This window comes from Phyllostomus hastatus, unplaced genomic scaffold (assembly GCF_019186645.2).
Source record: "Phyllostomus hastatus isolate PE091 unplaced genomic scaffold, TTU_PhHast_1.1 phas_scaffold_11, whole genome shotgun sequence".
Classification (NCBI taxonomy): domain Eukaryota; kingdom Metazoa; phylum Chordata; class Mammalia; order Chiroptera; family Phyllostomidae; genus Phyllostomus; species Phyllostomus hastatus.
Window position 1 is genome coordinate 6660439 of NW_025334005.1, and position 13946 is coordinate 6674384.

At 59.2% G+C, this 13946-nt stretch overlaps 1 protein-coding gene and 1 long non-coding RNA gene across 2 annotated transcripts; one reads left to right on the forward strand and one right to left on the reverse strand.

Moving 5' to 3' along the window:
• Positions 1-1089: 1089 nt before the first annotated feature.
• On the reverse strand, positions 1090-13824 carry TKFC (triokinase and FMN cyclase). The gene is made up of 18 exons (XM_045854830.1): positions 13806-13824; positions 12395-12468; positions 9585-9774; positions 8571-8681; positions 8295-8476; positions 6775-6853; positions 6406-6495; positions 5750-5784; positions 5586-5670; positions 5378-5467; positions 4719-4835; positions 4343-4462; positions 4046-4183; positions 2541-2647; positions 2334-2437; positions 2165-2198; positions 1989-2078; positions 1090-1641 (listed from the first exon to the last, which is right to left on the reverse strand). The coding sequence occupies exons 2-18, from the start codon at positions 12395-12397 to the stop codon at positions 1480-1482; spliced, it is 1737 nt and encodes a 578-aa protein (XP_045710786.1). The 5' UTR covers positions 12398-12468; positions 13806-13824; the 3' UTR covers positions 1090-1479.
• Positions 12460-13764, forward strand: LOC123829296. Its single transcript, XR_006787586.1, has 3 exons — positions 12460-12760; positions 12930-12983; positions 13629-13764. It is a non-coding gene; the product is annotated as an uncharacterized LOC123829296 (long non-coding RNA).
• Positions 13825-13946: the final 122 nt, after the last annotated feature.

The following is a 13946-nucleotide window of genomic DNA, read 5'->3' on the forward strand; positions in this document are numbered from 1 at the left end:
TGCCGCTCCTGGTACGTGCGGCTGTCCCTAACATTGCATGGCCTTGGAGCACCTTGTTATCTCACAAGGAAGAAACGTCTCCTGTGTGATCATCTGGAACACAAGGAGAAGTGTGACTCGCCCGCCCGAGGCTACCCGACCAGGAAGTGGCGGAGAGGGGAGCCGCAGGCCAGGTGTCGGACGCCAGAGCCGCCTCCCCGGCTGCTGGGTGTGCGCGCCTGTGCACGCTGATGATTACTGCACCTTTTGGCTGGGGGCCACGGGGTGGCTGCTGGGCAGGGGACCCTGGGCAGAGAAGCCCGGGGACTGAGGGAGCCTGCAGCCAAGTTGGGGCAAAGTAAGTGAAGGGGCCCCTCCCTCCCAGAGTGACCAGCTGCAGATGCCCCCTGGTGGCGGAGCGGGTGAGCTGGCAGGACTTGGGTGCAGACGCCAGCCGTACCGGCTAGCTACTCCAGCAGCTGCCAGTGGGTGAGCCCAGGACTGTGCTGAGGGCTCCAGCGTCAGTCCATTTGAATCCTTTTCCACACCCCACGAGACGGGCACCACTCTGATTTTCCAAGGGGCTCAGTGACAGGCCGGAGTTTCCGCAGCTGGTCTGGAGCAGCACCAGGGCCCAGCGCCCTGTGCATGTGCGCCCGCGCCGGTCCCTGTAACTGCTCCCCTGCACTGAGTGCGGGTCGGTGTGCGCTGTCCCATCCACTGTGCCGGACTCAGCAGTGCCGTGAGCGACTGCTCTAGAGACCCCCGGGGGCCGGCCTGGGTGTGGTTTCTGTTCCACCACTGAGCCTTAAGGTATGGTGGCTTTTCCCCCTCGGTGTCCCATTTGATTCCTGAAGAATCGGGGGTTTCTATTGGTGTGGTGCTGAGACAAGCCACTGTCAGGGCTGGTGTGAGTTTCAGGGGGAGGAAAGGATTGGGGACCCCAGTGGAGCCGACCTGGCTGTGTGAACCCCGCCTTGGGTCTCAGGGGGTGGGACATGGGCCCTGATCATCCCCAGCGGGGGCTGGGGTCTCAGCCCCTGGGGCAGCGGTGGGGCCACCTGTTCACGCACTTGGGAAAAGCTCCCTCAGAGGAAGCAGAAGCTCTGCTGCTGTGTCAATGTGGTTTATTAGCTTGTGTTTCTGCACTGGCTCAGGTCAGGTGCAGAAGGCCTTTCCCCGAGAGTCTTAAAACCGAGTTAGCAAAGCCAGTTAAAGGCTGTGCTGCCACCCAGGAACAATGCCTTGCTGCTGAAGCCCAGAGCTGGCTGGGGGCAGAGTGGGTTGACCCCAAGACCCCACCCTTCCTGAGGAGGGAGGGGCAGTGCTGAAGAGGCAGGAGACCCACTGGCCTGCAGCTTCTACACTGGAGCCGTTCTGGAAGCTGGATCCACAGGTTGGGCCTGAGAGGCCAGGGAGGTGACAGCTGGGAGGCGGAAGGACGTGGCAGTGGCTGCCTCTGCTCTGCCACTGTGAGGGGCACGGAGGCCCAGGGAGCAGTCAGGCGCCCTGGCGCTGCAAGACCTCCAGGATGGCTCGAAGAATGGCTGCGGCTGCCACTGCCCCGGGGTCCGGCTGGTCCAGCCGTGCCGAGCTGATGTAACTGGCTCTTCCCGCTCCGGCCTCCATGTTCTTGGTGGCCTGGGCTGCAGCTTCTGCGCTCTGTGGGGGCCGGAGTTGGGAGGAGCAGGTGTAAGCACAAGCCACCAGGCCTCCCTCCTGCCATCGACCCTGGACCCTCTTGTCCTAGCTCTGCCAGGACCCTCTGCCCTGTCACCAGGGTGGAGAGGTGACCTCCCACCGGTCTCTGGCAGGGCCAGGGGCCCCAGTCACTCAGGGGCTGCTATGCCCCAGACACCATGCCGGGGAGCTAGTTGTCTCTTTAGCTTCACAGCACCCTCTGAGACAGGTACTCATCTCCATTTTTTGGGGTGGAAACTGAGGTACAGGGAGGATATTAATTTGCTCCAGGCCTGTTCCCCTGGGTGGCTGGGCCCAGCCTCACTCACCTTGACAGCTTTGGTTAGGGTTGGGAACAGATCAGCCCTCGGGCTCTTCCAGGCTTGGAGCTCCTGTCCTGCTGCCCACAGAGAGTCCAGCTGGACAAGGGGAGGGGGAGGGGAGCTCAGCACAGGCCTTGCCATTGAGGGTGGGCAAAAGGGGGAATGGCTGGGCCCGTACACACCATAGTCCTGTCCCCTGGGGCAGCCTTTCCGTACCTGCAGGGGAAGAGAACAAGTGAGGGTCACTGTAGGGAATCACTTAGGGGGCGGGGACAGGGCCTGGCTGGCAGCAGGTGACAACCACCACGTCACCCGGCCACCCCTGGTCTAAGGCACAGGGCTCTGGCTCACTTCTGCATGGCCTCCAGGCCGGCATCCATGGCGGCAGACCAGGCCGGGAGGTCCGTCTTGGCCTTGAGGGGCTGGGCCGCGGCTGTCAGGAACAGGCCGTAGAGCTGGGGAGGACCGGGATTTGAGCACTGGGCTGTGGCTTGGGCCTCAGCCAGCCCGGGGCCCCTCCGTGTCAGCCCTCCGCCCCTGGGAACTGCCGGCACTCACTGCGCCAGATGAGCCTCCCATCTTCTCTAGAAGCAGGAGGGACAATTTGGAGAGAAGCTGGGCAGGGCTGGCAGGGGGTGGGCCCTCCTTCAGCCACCCCTGGATTGCTGCAGGCAGAGAGAGGGCGAGGAACTCAGAGACCCGCCCTCCCAACCAACACCCAGGCCCCGCGCCTGGAAGAGGCTGAGGGAACGCCCGTGGGGAGATCCCAAGGCTCCCTTTCCAAGTCCAGTGTGAACTCCAGAGAGGAGTGGGAAGTGGTGACTGACAGTGACCTCGGCAGTGCCCCAGCAGAGAGGCCTGCCTGACCCCCCTCACCTGCCATTCCCATCCCTTGCCTCCCTGCTTCCTTTTCCTCCTCAGCGCTTTGCACTATGATCCTTGATCTCTTACTGGTTGTTTGTTGTCTCCCCACCAGAACACAAGCCACGAGGGCAGCGATTTTTATCTGCTTTGCTCACTTGTATCCAGAGTTGAGAGCAGTGCCTGGCCTGTGATAGGCACTAAATACATTTTAAAAAACTATTTTATTTTGCCTTGGCTGGTATGGCTCAGTGGATTGAGCATCGGCCTGTGAACCAAAAGGTCACCGGTTTGATTCCCAGCCAGGGCACATGCCTGGGTCGCGGGCCAGGGTCCCGGGTGAGGGGGAGTTCGAGAAGGAACTGCTCGATGTTTCTCTCGCAAGTTGATGTTTCCCTCCCTCTCTCCCTCCCTTCCCTTGGCTCTAAAAAAAAAATAAAATCTTTAAAAGAGAAACATCAATCAGTTGCATGTGCCCCAACTGAGGACTGAACCCACAACCCAGGCATGTGCCCTGACCGGGAATCGAACCTGCAACCTTTTGCTTTGTAGGACAATGCTCAACCAGTTGAGCCACGGTGGTCAGGGCTAAATACATCTTTCTTGACCAAATGATGCTGGACAATTAAGAACTGTTCACTAGTCTAGGTAAGCCAAGAAAAATAAGAGCTACAGAATGAGTTCCCTTTCAATCTTAAGTTATTATTTGCTGCAAAGGGTATATTTTGTTCTACAGTAATGACCCTCCCACATGCATAGTGTCAGAAGGGCCTTTTCGAATGACAGTGAGCAGAGGGGAGAGAAGAGGGAATTTCAGGGGAGAATGGGAAAGGTTTACAGGAACAAACTTAAAGGACACATGGACAAAAACTAGGGGGAGGGTGGTAATGGGAGGGAAGTGGGAAGGGCTGGGTGGGTGGGCTGGAATGGGAGTAAAAGGGAGAAAACTGTACTTGAACAATGATTAAAATAAAACTTAAAAAAAAGAGATAAATTAAAAAAAAAAAGGGCCTTTTCTCCATGACAATAGGTGGAGGGGGTGCTGGGTTTTGTGAATGACTGTGCCTGGCAAAATGAAACTTGGCAACCCGCGCCAGCACTCCAAGTGTTTTTGCAATTGTTCTGGTTCATGAAATGCCAAAACCTCAGAACTGGTGTGTCCCCAGCCCCTCCCTGACCCCAGAGGGGCCCCGGGCACCAACCTCTGGCGGCGCGGCTGTGGGTGGTGCCACAGTCCCCGTCACCGGCAGCGCGGTCCAGGGCATTCAGATGTTCCTCCAGGCCCAGCAGGGTGCTGCAGACCCGCTCCAGCACGAGCACCATCTGCTTCGGGGCTGAGCCTGGAGGGGGGGACAGTGAGGAAGACGTGTGCCTGGGCCTTGCCTCTGCTGCCCTTGAAGGTGTAGAAGTCACGGGTGTCAGGGCCCCCGCACACCCCTCACCCTTCGGGGCTCAGGCCAACGGCCCAGGCCACCTGCCCCAACAGCAGGACTCGGTACCTCCTGCCGCAGTGGAATCAGGGGCCTCCACGGGCTCGGTGGGGGCTGCCCTGGTCCGCTTCCGCCCAGTCACGGAGACCCTGGGCACGGCAGGCCAGGCTGACGCGGTGGTTTCAGCATCTAGTGACAGCAGGATGACTCTCTTCAACCTGGGTCGGCTGGCCAGGGTCAAGTGGGGCTGTCCCTGGGGAGGACCCTGATGCCAACACCCCCAGTCCTGTGAGAGCTGGAGAAGGCCGGAGCTGTCAGAAAGGGCCTGTCCACTCATGGGGGACTGACCGTCATGGTTGGCCCTGACGGGGTCTCTCCAGGTCCCCCTGGCTCCTTCCAGCTATGAGGGGCCCTGGTGTGGATGGCCGCAGGTTCCAGGTCTCACCTATCAGCTTCAGGAGGGGCTCGTCCACCAGCAGAAGGGTGAGAGACAGGCCGGGCATCTCCAGGGCCGACATGAAGGTGCCCACCAGGGCGCGGGCAATCTTGACCCCCCGGCCCTCTGCAATAGCGAAGGACAGACATCTGTGAGGGAAGGTGGGAAGGGCGGTACCTCACCTCCCACCTGCCTGCCCCCGCCCCCTCCAGCATCAGATAAACAGTAAGAGGAAAACAAGGACTTTGGAAGCTGGGGCCCTGAGGTCAGGAGGGACACGGTCAGATCCGCTCAGGGCATTCCTCCCTGAGGCCCTAAATCACCGCATTCCTTGGCATCAAAGTCCCCCTGTAGGCAGCTAGGTCACCTAGGTCTCATTTGCCGAGCGCCTCCCAGTGCCAGGCACTGTGCTAAGTATGCTATGCTTGCTTAGTCTCGTTTCGACAGCCCCAGGAGGCAGGCACTGCCACTCTCACGCCCCTTCTACAGACAGACAAGGCCCGGGCTCGGTGCGTGCAGCAGTTAGGAGGCAGAGTGAGGATCCCACTCGGGCTCCTAGGACGGCACAGCCCACACTCGGGGCTGCCTCGAGACCCCACCTCAGCTTCCGAGGGCTAGAGGGAAGCAGCTCCTGGGGTTGGGAGGTCCCCTGCCAGGGCGGGGCTCACCCAGAGAGCGGACCGCGGCGTCGGCAATGATGCCCAGTTCCAGGAATGACAGGCCACCCAGGTTGTTGACCATCAGCACCACTGAGGAGCCTGGGGACAGATGTGACACCTGGTGAGGCTCTCTGGGCTCCCTTACCCGGGGTGGGGGTAGGGCTGGGGGTGGGGCTGGGGGGAGAGCTGGGAGACAGGAGGCGTGGCGGCCCCTCACCGGTCTGCACGGGCACGTGGGACACGTTGGAGGGGTTGGTCATGTGGTCAAGCACGAGCTTCACGATCTCGTCAGCGGTTGCCATCTGCCGAGGGGACCCAGGAGTGAGCTGTGTCCGTGGCCTTGCCATCATCACACCAGCCTGGCCCAAGGAGCCCACCTACCTTGACCCGGCGCACGCCAGCTTCCCCGTGGATCCCTGTGGACAGACGTAGTCACTGCTGACACGCGGAGGCCTGGGGGTTTGCTCACCGCGTTTTCAGCAAGATCTACTCAGCGCTAGGCCAGGTGCCACGCACACGGGGAGTGAGGCAGAAAGGGGCCGAATGACGGAAAACACGCCGTTTCTGCCCTTCAGGAGCTGTGGCTTGGTGGCAGGGGTGGCCAGGAGCTTACATTTGAACGAGTTAAGTAGCTTTGAGCAGGGGCCGTCACAGTGGAGAAGCACGAGGCCTCTGCCCGCCACTTCGGAAGCACAGGAGAGAGGGAAAGCGCCGTGGTTGGGGTGGCCTCCGAGCGGCCCTGGAAAGCTGGGCAGCATTTTGGCAGAGGACCCGGGAGGGACGGGGGCAAAGGCAGGGAGGCGGGCGGTGTGCAGAGCCTCACGTGGCTGAGGCCGAGGGCATGGATGGCAAAGCAGGTAGGAACCAGGCAGGTTGGGCCAGAAGGGCTTCCAGTGCCCATTTAAAAACACCAAGACCACCTAGGTGACAGCTCCAGGTAACCCGAGAGGACCAGGTAGATGGTCCCAGGGCCTAAGGTGTGGGTAGTAGAACCCAGGGAACAGGCCCGGCTGGAACAGGGGTGGCCACCAGCTTACCCAGGCCCAGCTCTACTTCATCAGCTGCAAGTTCAAAGGTGGGTCTGGAACCAGGGACACTGCAGGAGGACAAGCTCACTCCCAGGGTTCCTAGGAGAAACCAGGTACGCACGGGGTGACCCCTCAGCTGCTGGCGTCAGTCAGTGCAGCAGGCATGAGACAGGGCAGCCCCTTCATCTCCGATGGAGGAGACCCCTGGCTCTGGGGCCCAAGGCTACCAGTCCTCAAGGGTCCCCCAGGGAGACCTTCCCTCCGCCCCTGGGATGTAACATGGCAAGCCTTCCTACACAGCTGCTGGGAACCTGCTCCTGGTCCCAAGGTCAGCCTCCTCTCCCCTCCCCACTTCCCAGTCCCTGGGCTGGAACTCACCCATGTTCTTGGCGACCATGCTCACCCGCTCCGTGATCTCCTGCAGCCCCACACCTGCCTCAGCCAGGGCACCTGCCACCTGTGCCCACACAGAAATAAGCCCCCAATGGGGAAAGAGTCACTGTTGCACTTGAAGGTTGAAGAGGCTGGGACTGAGTTTCTAGTTGGCCGGGGAGTGGGGGGGGCGCTCTCTGACTACTGCCACATCAACCTGGCCCGTCACGCTTAGGGCAGAACAGTGCGGCTCCATATTCACAAAGTACTTGCCAGGAACTGTTAAGAACCCCAGTGTGCTGGAGCCAGAAGAAACTCCACAGATAAAGAAATGGGCCTTGAGAGTGGAGATGACTTGTCTAATGTCACACAGCTAGCTCATGTGATGGCCAGCTTCCTTATTCCTAGTCTAGTGTTCTTTCGCCAGGGCATATACACTGTGGCTCACTTTGCCTGCCTACCCACTAATCTACTTACCCATATATCCATCCATCCATCCACTCACCCACCTACCCACCCACTCATCCATCCATCCACTAATCCATCCATCCATTTACCCACATACCCATCCATCCACCCACCCACTTTTTGCTGAGCATCTAATATGTGCTGAAATGAAAAACAAAAGTGACTAAGTCACAGTCCCTTCCCTGAAGGAACTCTCACTCTGGGGAGGGGCTGGGGAAGCAGACACACACAAATTGAACATTCCATGCAAGGTGGCAAATGCAACGGTAGGGCTCATGGTAGGGTGTGATGGGGGCACCAAGGAGGGGCTCCGAACCAGCTCAGTGCAGTGGGAGGGGAAAGCTCCCAGATGGGGAGACATCAGAGCGGAACCTTGACGGAACAGTAGCAGTCAGTCAGGAGAAAGGACTTCGGAAGCTGTAGATACAGCATGAGGAAAGCCCCAGAGGTGAGCTGCAGCCTGGTGGTACAGGGAACTGGTATTAACGGAGCATGAGAGCACGGTAGGGGTGATGGGAGATGAACGTGGAGAGTTCAGGGAGAAGGTGCAAGAGTGTGGTGGGCGCCAGACCAAGGAGCCTGGGCTGACTCTAGCAACCCTGGAGGGTTTTCAGCAGGCGAGCAGCCTGATTAGACACATGTTTTCCAAAGACACCTCCAGGGAAGAGTGGGAACAGAACAGAAGGGTAAGCAGGAGGAAGGCAGGGAAGCCCAGTGAGGAGGCAGCAGCAGCTACCTGGGGATGAGCCCCCAGCCAAGGCTGGGACAGGAAGGGCAGGGCTCTGAGGAGGACGCGTGCTGCAGAGGCAGTCGGGAATAAGGTCACCGGGACAGGGCGAAGGTTGTGTGTGGGGAACGGACAGGAAGGGACTGAGAGAATGCTCATAGGCTGGGCTTAGCTAGGGGTGGGGGTGTGGGGCCTCCCTGGATCAGGGAGCACTGGGGAAGGGGTGGCTTCCTAAGGGGCAGGGTGGTAGGAGAGGTCCAGGTACCGGGTGCTGCCAGGAGACAGCAGGCTGGGAGGGGTGGCCAGCCCGCATCCTGGTGGGGAGCCTCACCTTGTGTATGAGCACGGTGCCACAGAGGCCCCGCCTGCCTGCCTTCTTCAGGGTGGTGAAGGCGCTGTCATCCCCGATGACCACCATCTCCACGGCGATGCCCTCAGCCCGGGCCTGCTCCCTGGCCAGGCCGAAGTTGAGCCGATCTCCAGTGTAGTTCTTCACGATGAGGAGGGTCCCCACTGCAGGAGCGGCCAGCGGGCCCCATCAGTGCCTGCCCCATGCTACCCCCAGCTGGTCCTCCTGGCAGCAGCCCCTCCTACACGCCAGGCTTACCTGTGCCCACCTGGGCCACGGCCCTGATGGCTGCCAGGATGCTGCCCACTGCCGGGGAGGTGAACACGGCTCCTGTGATGACCCCTGTCAGCATCCCCTTCCCTATGAAACCTGGAGATGGGTGGAGGGAGGATGCTGGGTGAGGACCTGGGCCTTCCCATACTCCTGAGCTCCGTGGGGTGGTGAGCCCCACTGTCCACTTGATGCCAGGCAAGCACCTGCACTGCATTCCACGGACCTTTACTCAGGAGTTATGTCCTTGGGCAGGCCTTGTTACCCACCCAGCTCCTTGGCTCGCTGTTCCTCTCCCTGCGCTCTTGTCTCCACGGCCTCACTCACACACTCTGGAGTGATCTCTTTCACTGGTGTGTTTACCTGGTTACTACTGCCTGTCTCCCCAGAGGAGAGCAGAAGGTCCGTGAGAATAGGTGCCTTGTCTGTCCGGTTCACGGCTGCATGCCTGGTGCCCAGAGCAGTCCAGGCACACAGTGGGTGCTCATTCATGTTTGTTGAAGGGATGGAAGGACTTGCCAGAGGGAGACAGGAATGGTACAGAGGGTACAGAGCCTGGTCCCAGTGCCCAGGAGCTCTGAAGGAGAAGTCACAGGCCTGGTGCTGAACAGGGAACAATCTAGGACTGTTCATGTTGCATGTGAACATGCAGGGTGGGAATTCAGAAGAGAGATGTTGCTCTAGACTGGAAGAGTCAGAAGGGCTTCATGGAGGAGGTGATGGGTCAGCTGGAAGGCCAGGAGGGTTCACAGAATCACTGACTCCCCGGGCTGGAAGAGCCTGAGAGACCATTTGGCCCAACCTCTTACTTTTATGAGCTACAGGGACTGAGGCCCAAGGAGCGGCCACAGCTGGCCCCAAATCACAGCCCAGAGTGGGAGAGCAGGAACCAGGACCCGGTTCCTGACTGGCTGGGCTCTGGACCTTCTAGCAGCTCCGATGACCTCCCCGGAGCCCCCACCCGCTCTGCTCAGCACCCCCCCTTACCCCTGGCCTACTCACCGGCATGGGCAGGCTCGTGGCCGGAGCCCCCACCTGACAGCAGTGCCACTCGGCCCTTGAGGCTGTCCAGGTCAGAGCGGAGGGCCACGCGGTGGCCCTGCAGGAGCTGCAGGCTGGGGTTGCAGGCCACCAGGCCAGCAAGGGCATCGTCAGCGCAGCCCGTCACCGAGTTCACCAGCTTCTTGGAGGTCTGGGGGAGCGGAGCGAGGGGGAGGTTTCAGGTGTGGCCTGGCTCCCACCCTTCCCAGTCACAGAGCTATGGCCAAGACCCCTCTTCCATGTCCACTCAGGAACTCCAGGGACACACAAAATTGGGTGTCATTTTATCAAGTGGTTATTTCTAGGACTTCTCCTCCTCATTTGCATCTTTTTATCCTTTGCCTAATTTATGAAACGTTTTGGACCGTGACTTAAAAGTATCCTGAAGAATGGCTTCAATGCAAAGAAAATGGGGGAGTGGAATACTGAGTACAAAACATTCAATACACCCGGGGCCCAACAGCCCTTCTCTGCCAAAGGAGGAGCAGTCCCAGGCTGAGGCTCCTGTGCCAGGGGGAGGGGCCAGACAGGCCCATACCCACTTGTTGTTCCACGTGGACCTTTGATGGGAGCGAACAATGCTGCCTGAGCCTGTTGCAGTGCCAGGCCCAGGGCTCAGCGCTGTGTGTAAGGACACAGTAGAACGCTGGTCCTGCCCTGGTGGAAAACACAGAGATTGTTTCTGCACGCTGTGGGAAGTGCTGCACCAGAGAAATGCGCACGTGCCACAGGGGCATAGAGGGGGGACCTCAGCCTCCTTGGCGGATCCTGGAAATCGCTGTGAAGGGTAAGCAGGAGTTCGGTAGGTAAAAGGGAGTGAGGAGCACCTAGGGAAGAGGGATACTGCAGGTAGGGAGAGAGTATACACCAAGGTCTGGAGGCGTGAAACAGTATGGCGGCCAGGCCAGGAAGCAAGACAGAATGACCTGAGCTACCAGAGACCCTCGGGGGGAGGTAGATAGGGCCTCACAAGCAGATGAAGGCCTCCGGCCACCCAGAGCCTCAGGCGGGGGGTCATGGGCAGGCTGGCCTGAGAGCTATAGCTGAGCTGACGTGGGTGTGTGGGAAGAAGAGGGTGGCATGGGGCTAGAGCGGTTAAGGCCTGCGGTCTGCAGGCACCGGCACCTGGGCTCAAATCCCATCTGCCTCCATCAGCTGTGAGAACTCAGTGACGACACCTCACTGTTCTGAGCTTCAAGTCTTCCTCTGCAAAATGGGGATTTACCAGAGTATATGCCTGTCACATAGTAAAAATTGAATAAAAGGGAACTACTTCCTTTTTCAAAAAGCTGGAGCTAGTTAAAGGAGGTTTGCAGACCCAATGCAGCTCTTGCTTTTGTCCCAGAGAGTGAGACGGGCCCCCAAAGGGACTCAGAAGGCCAGGCCCCCAGTGCCACCTGCTGGCCCTGGGGGCAGCCTGCAGTTGAGCCAGGTCCTGGCAAGGTGCACTTCCAGAGGCTCCTTCCTCAAGCCTGCGGGCAGCAGGTTGTTTTGTGTAAACTTCGATCTTCCCTTGGTCTGGCAGGGGCCAGGGCCAAGCCACCTGCTTCAGACAAGGAGACCAGCCCAGGTCAACAGGGAGAGAGCAGAATAGTAAGTTCGTTCAGCCCCACTCCCAAGCAGCGACTGAGAGCCAGACTGCCTCTGAGTGCTTTTGCACGTGTCTCCTTTAATCTTCCCACCACCCCCATGCAGGAAAGATTAGCCTGATGAGGAAAGCGACACACAGTTAAATGGCTTTGCCCAAGGTCACACAGCCAGCAAGCGTCCAGGTTTGCCTGGCTCCAAAGCTGGTTCCATTTTGGCCTTATCCTGCAGCTTTCCCCAGGGGCGGAAGGGAGACTGGGAGTGGCAGAGGTCTTGCCCTGGGAAGGATATGGGTCTGTAGCTCTCAGAGCCTGCCAGGGGCTGGATATGCAGTGAAGTTGTGATGGGTCTCAACTCCAAGCCCAGCCTTCAGCGTCAACAGTCTCCAAGACGGTGACCCCTTGCCATCACGGACAGCCTGTCCTGCCTGGAATCTGTAACCCTTCCTACACCAGAGTCAGAGGAGGGCTGGGGACCAGGGCCATCCCTGGTTCCCAGTGGTCTGAGGGAACAGGAGGGGAAAGGAAGTTGACTAGGCATTGTGCAAGGCCCTGGGGCTCTGGTCTGATAAACAACTCACAGCCACTTGGAGGCGAGCCTTAATCTGCCTCATACTGCAAGGAGAAAGAGGCTCAGAAAGGTCAAGTCTCTGTAAGAGGCCCCACAGCTGGTCAGTGGCAGGCTGAAATTTGAACCTAGGTCTGTCCAAGGCCTGCTTTCACTCAAGGTTCACATCAGCTCTAGAGTGGGCATGGAGCAATGCTCAGCAACACTGAGCTTCCAAAGTGCAGTTTCCACCTATGGGACCAGCCACACATGCCCAGGCTCAGGAACAGGCACCAGGTCCTTCTTCATGGCTGCTTCTGTGACCGGTACTCTGTCCATTACAGAGTAGGTAACTGTTAATGTTCTAATCTAAAGACATGACCCAGACCGGGGGCAGATGGACCTGGAGGGACTCAGAGGCTGCAGCCCCAGGTGTGGCTGGGTCTGGCTGGGAAATGGAGGGAAGCAGGGACCAGGCCCTGAGAAGGACCCTCTCTTTTAACCTCTCTGAACCTTAGAAGGCACCTCTTGGTCAGAGCGTAAGAAACTCCAGCATGCCCAGGGCTGGCAATCTCTCCAACCCCCACTGCTCCAAGCCAACAGTGTCCTTCCCCACCCCTGGCCCTCATGAGACTCACCATGGTGGGGCCAGAGGGTGGGTGATCCTGTGGGTGCTCCCTGGGTCTGAGCACAGCGAGGGTGGCAGCAGCACCTGCAGGGGAAGGTAAGGATAGGTGCTGCCGAAGGCACGCGCAGCCTACTGGCACGATCACGCTTCCAGGGCCCCTAGTAATTAGGGAGCTGCCCCAGACTTTGATCCGAGTCTAAATTCCAGAACATGGGCTGTGGGTGGACAAGAGCATGGGGCTGACCAAGGTTCACGTCTGCGCTTGGCTGCAGAAGACAGATCTGTCCACATTGGGCACGGGGCTGCCTTTTTGCCCCAGAGCAACACCCACGTCTCCCAGGGGCAAAAAGACACAAAGAGCGACTTCATTTCTTCCGTGAGTATCATATGCACTGAGTGTGTTTACAAAGCTCCTCACACACCTGAAGGCAACTGGGTCTGTGAGCACGTTACTTCTGGGAAACAGACACAGAGAGCTCTGGTGACTTGTTCAAGGTCATGCTAGTAAGAGCCAGGACTTAAACCCATGCCTATTCTTTCCACAGATAATCCGATGCCTCCAAAGTCAGGCAGAGTCCCTGGTGTGGGAAACAACACAGGTAAACCCCGAAGACGTTTTAGCCCCCCTCAGTTCAGCCCGGTTCAGAGGTGTCTTGGGGGCCGTTCACGGTCGTGGGCTGCCTGAGTCTGCAATGCAAAGAATCCAAACCTGGCTCTGTGCCTAGCCCTGCCTCTGACTAACTGGGGGATCTTAGGGACACCAACTCCCCCGAGCCTCAGTTTCCTCATCTGTAAAATGGGGGCTGTGCCCTCTGTGGCAGTCTGCAGCTGCTCCAGGCCATGTGGTTCTCCTCCTCCTCCTCCTCCTGGCTGAGCCTGCGTGATATGGCGTCGCCAGAAGTTGCAGAGCTAACTGCTTTCCTGGGTCATTAAGGTTCTCACTGGGGAAATTCGGGTTTTGCCTTTGAGGTCAGAATTTGTACAGCAATAGGGGCGCCAACAATGCTGGGCAAGTGGCCTGGATGGGTCCTTCAAAGTCTGAATAAAACAGTTCCAAGGGGAGAGGCGAACCTCCCGGTGTTCCCCCTACTGTCCAGGTAAGGCGGGGTGGCAGACCATTCTAGGGTCGAGTGAGGGTGCCAGCGGCGTTTGGAGGAACTGGGGGGGCTAACGGGAGGGAGGAACGGGCCTCGGTTCTAGTCTGGGAGGGGCGCAAATTGTTTACACTTCCCTTCCTTCTCCAGGCCTCTGCAGTTCTGGTTCCAAGGAATGAACACCCCCGAGGGCTCTGGAGCAACGGAATGGGATAAGACGGCCTGGGTTAGGGTGAGGGTCGCGCACAGGGGTTGAGGTCTGCGGATCAGCTATGACGGCTTCGGGGGCGTCAGCGCAATTCGCCCAAGCACTCACTCCCCCCTCACCAGCCCAGATGACGCCGCCACTCCACAGGGACTCACAACAAGCGCCCACATCCGGGTACCCGGGCTCAGGCGGTAAACGACGGGGCGGGGCCTCAGGGGGCGTGGCCTCATTTGATTGGCCGCCTGGGGAGCCTTGAGTCC

What these genes read in the sequence shown, in the direction of transcription:
- TKFC (XM_045854830.1), bottom strand. An exon ending in CGTGGCCCAGGTGGGCACAG is followed by an intron (nt 8,477 to 8,570) that starts GTAAGCCTGGCG and finishes CCGCTCCTGCAG; the next exon opens with TGGGGACCCTCCTCATCGTG. An exon ending in CGCCGCGGTCCGCTCTCTGG is followed by an intron (nt 4,836 to 5,377) that starts GTGAGCCCCGCC and finishes TCGCTATTGCAG; the next exon opens with AGGGCCGGGGGGTCAAGATT.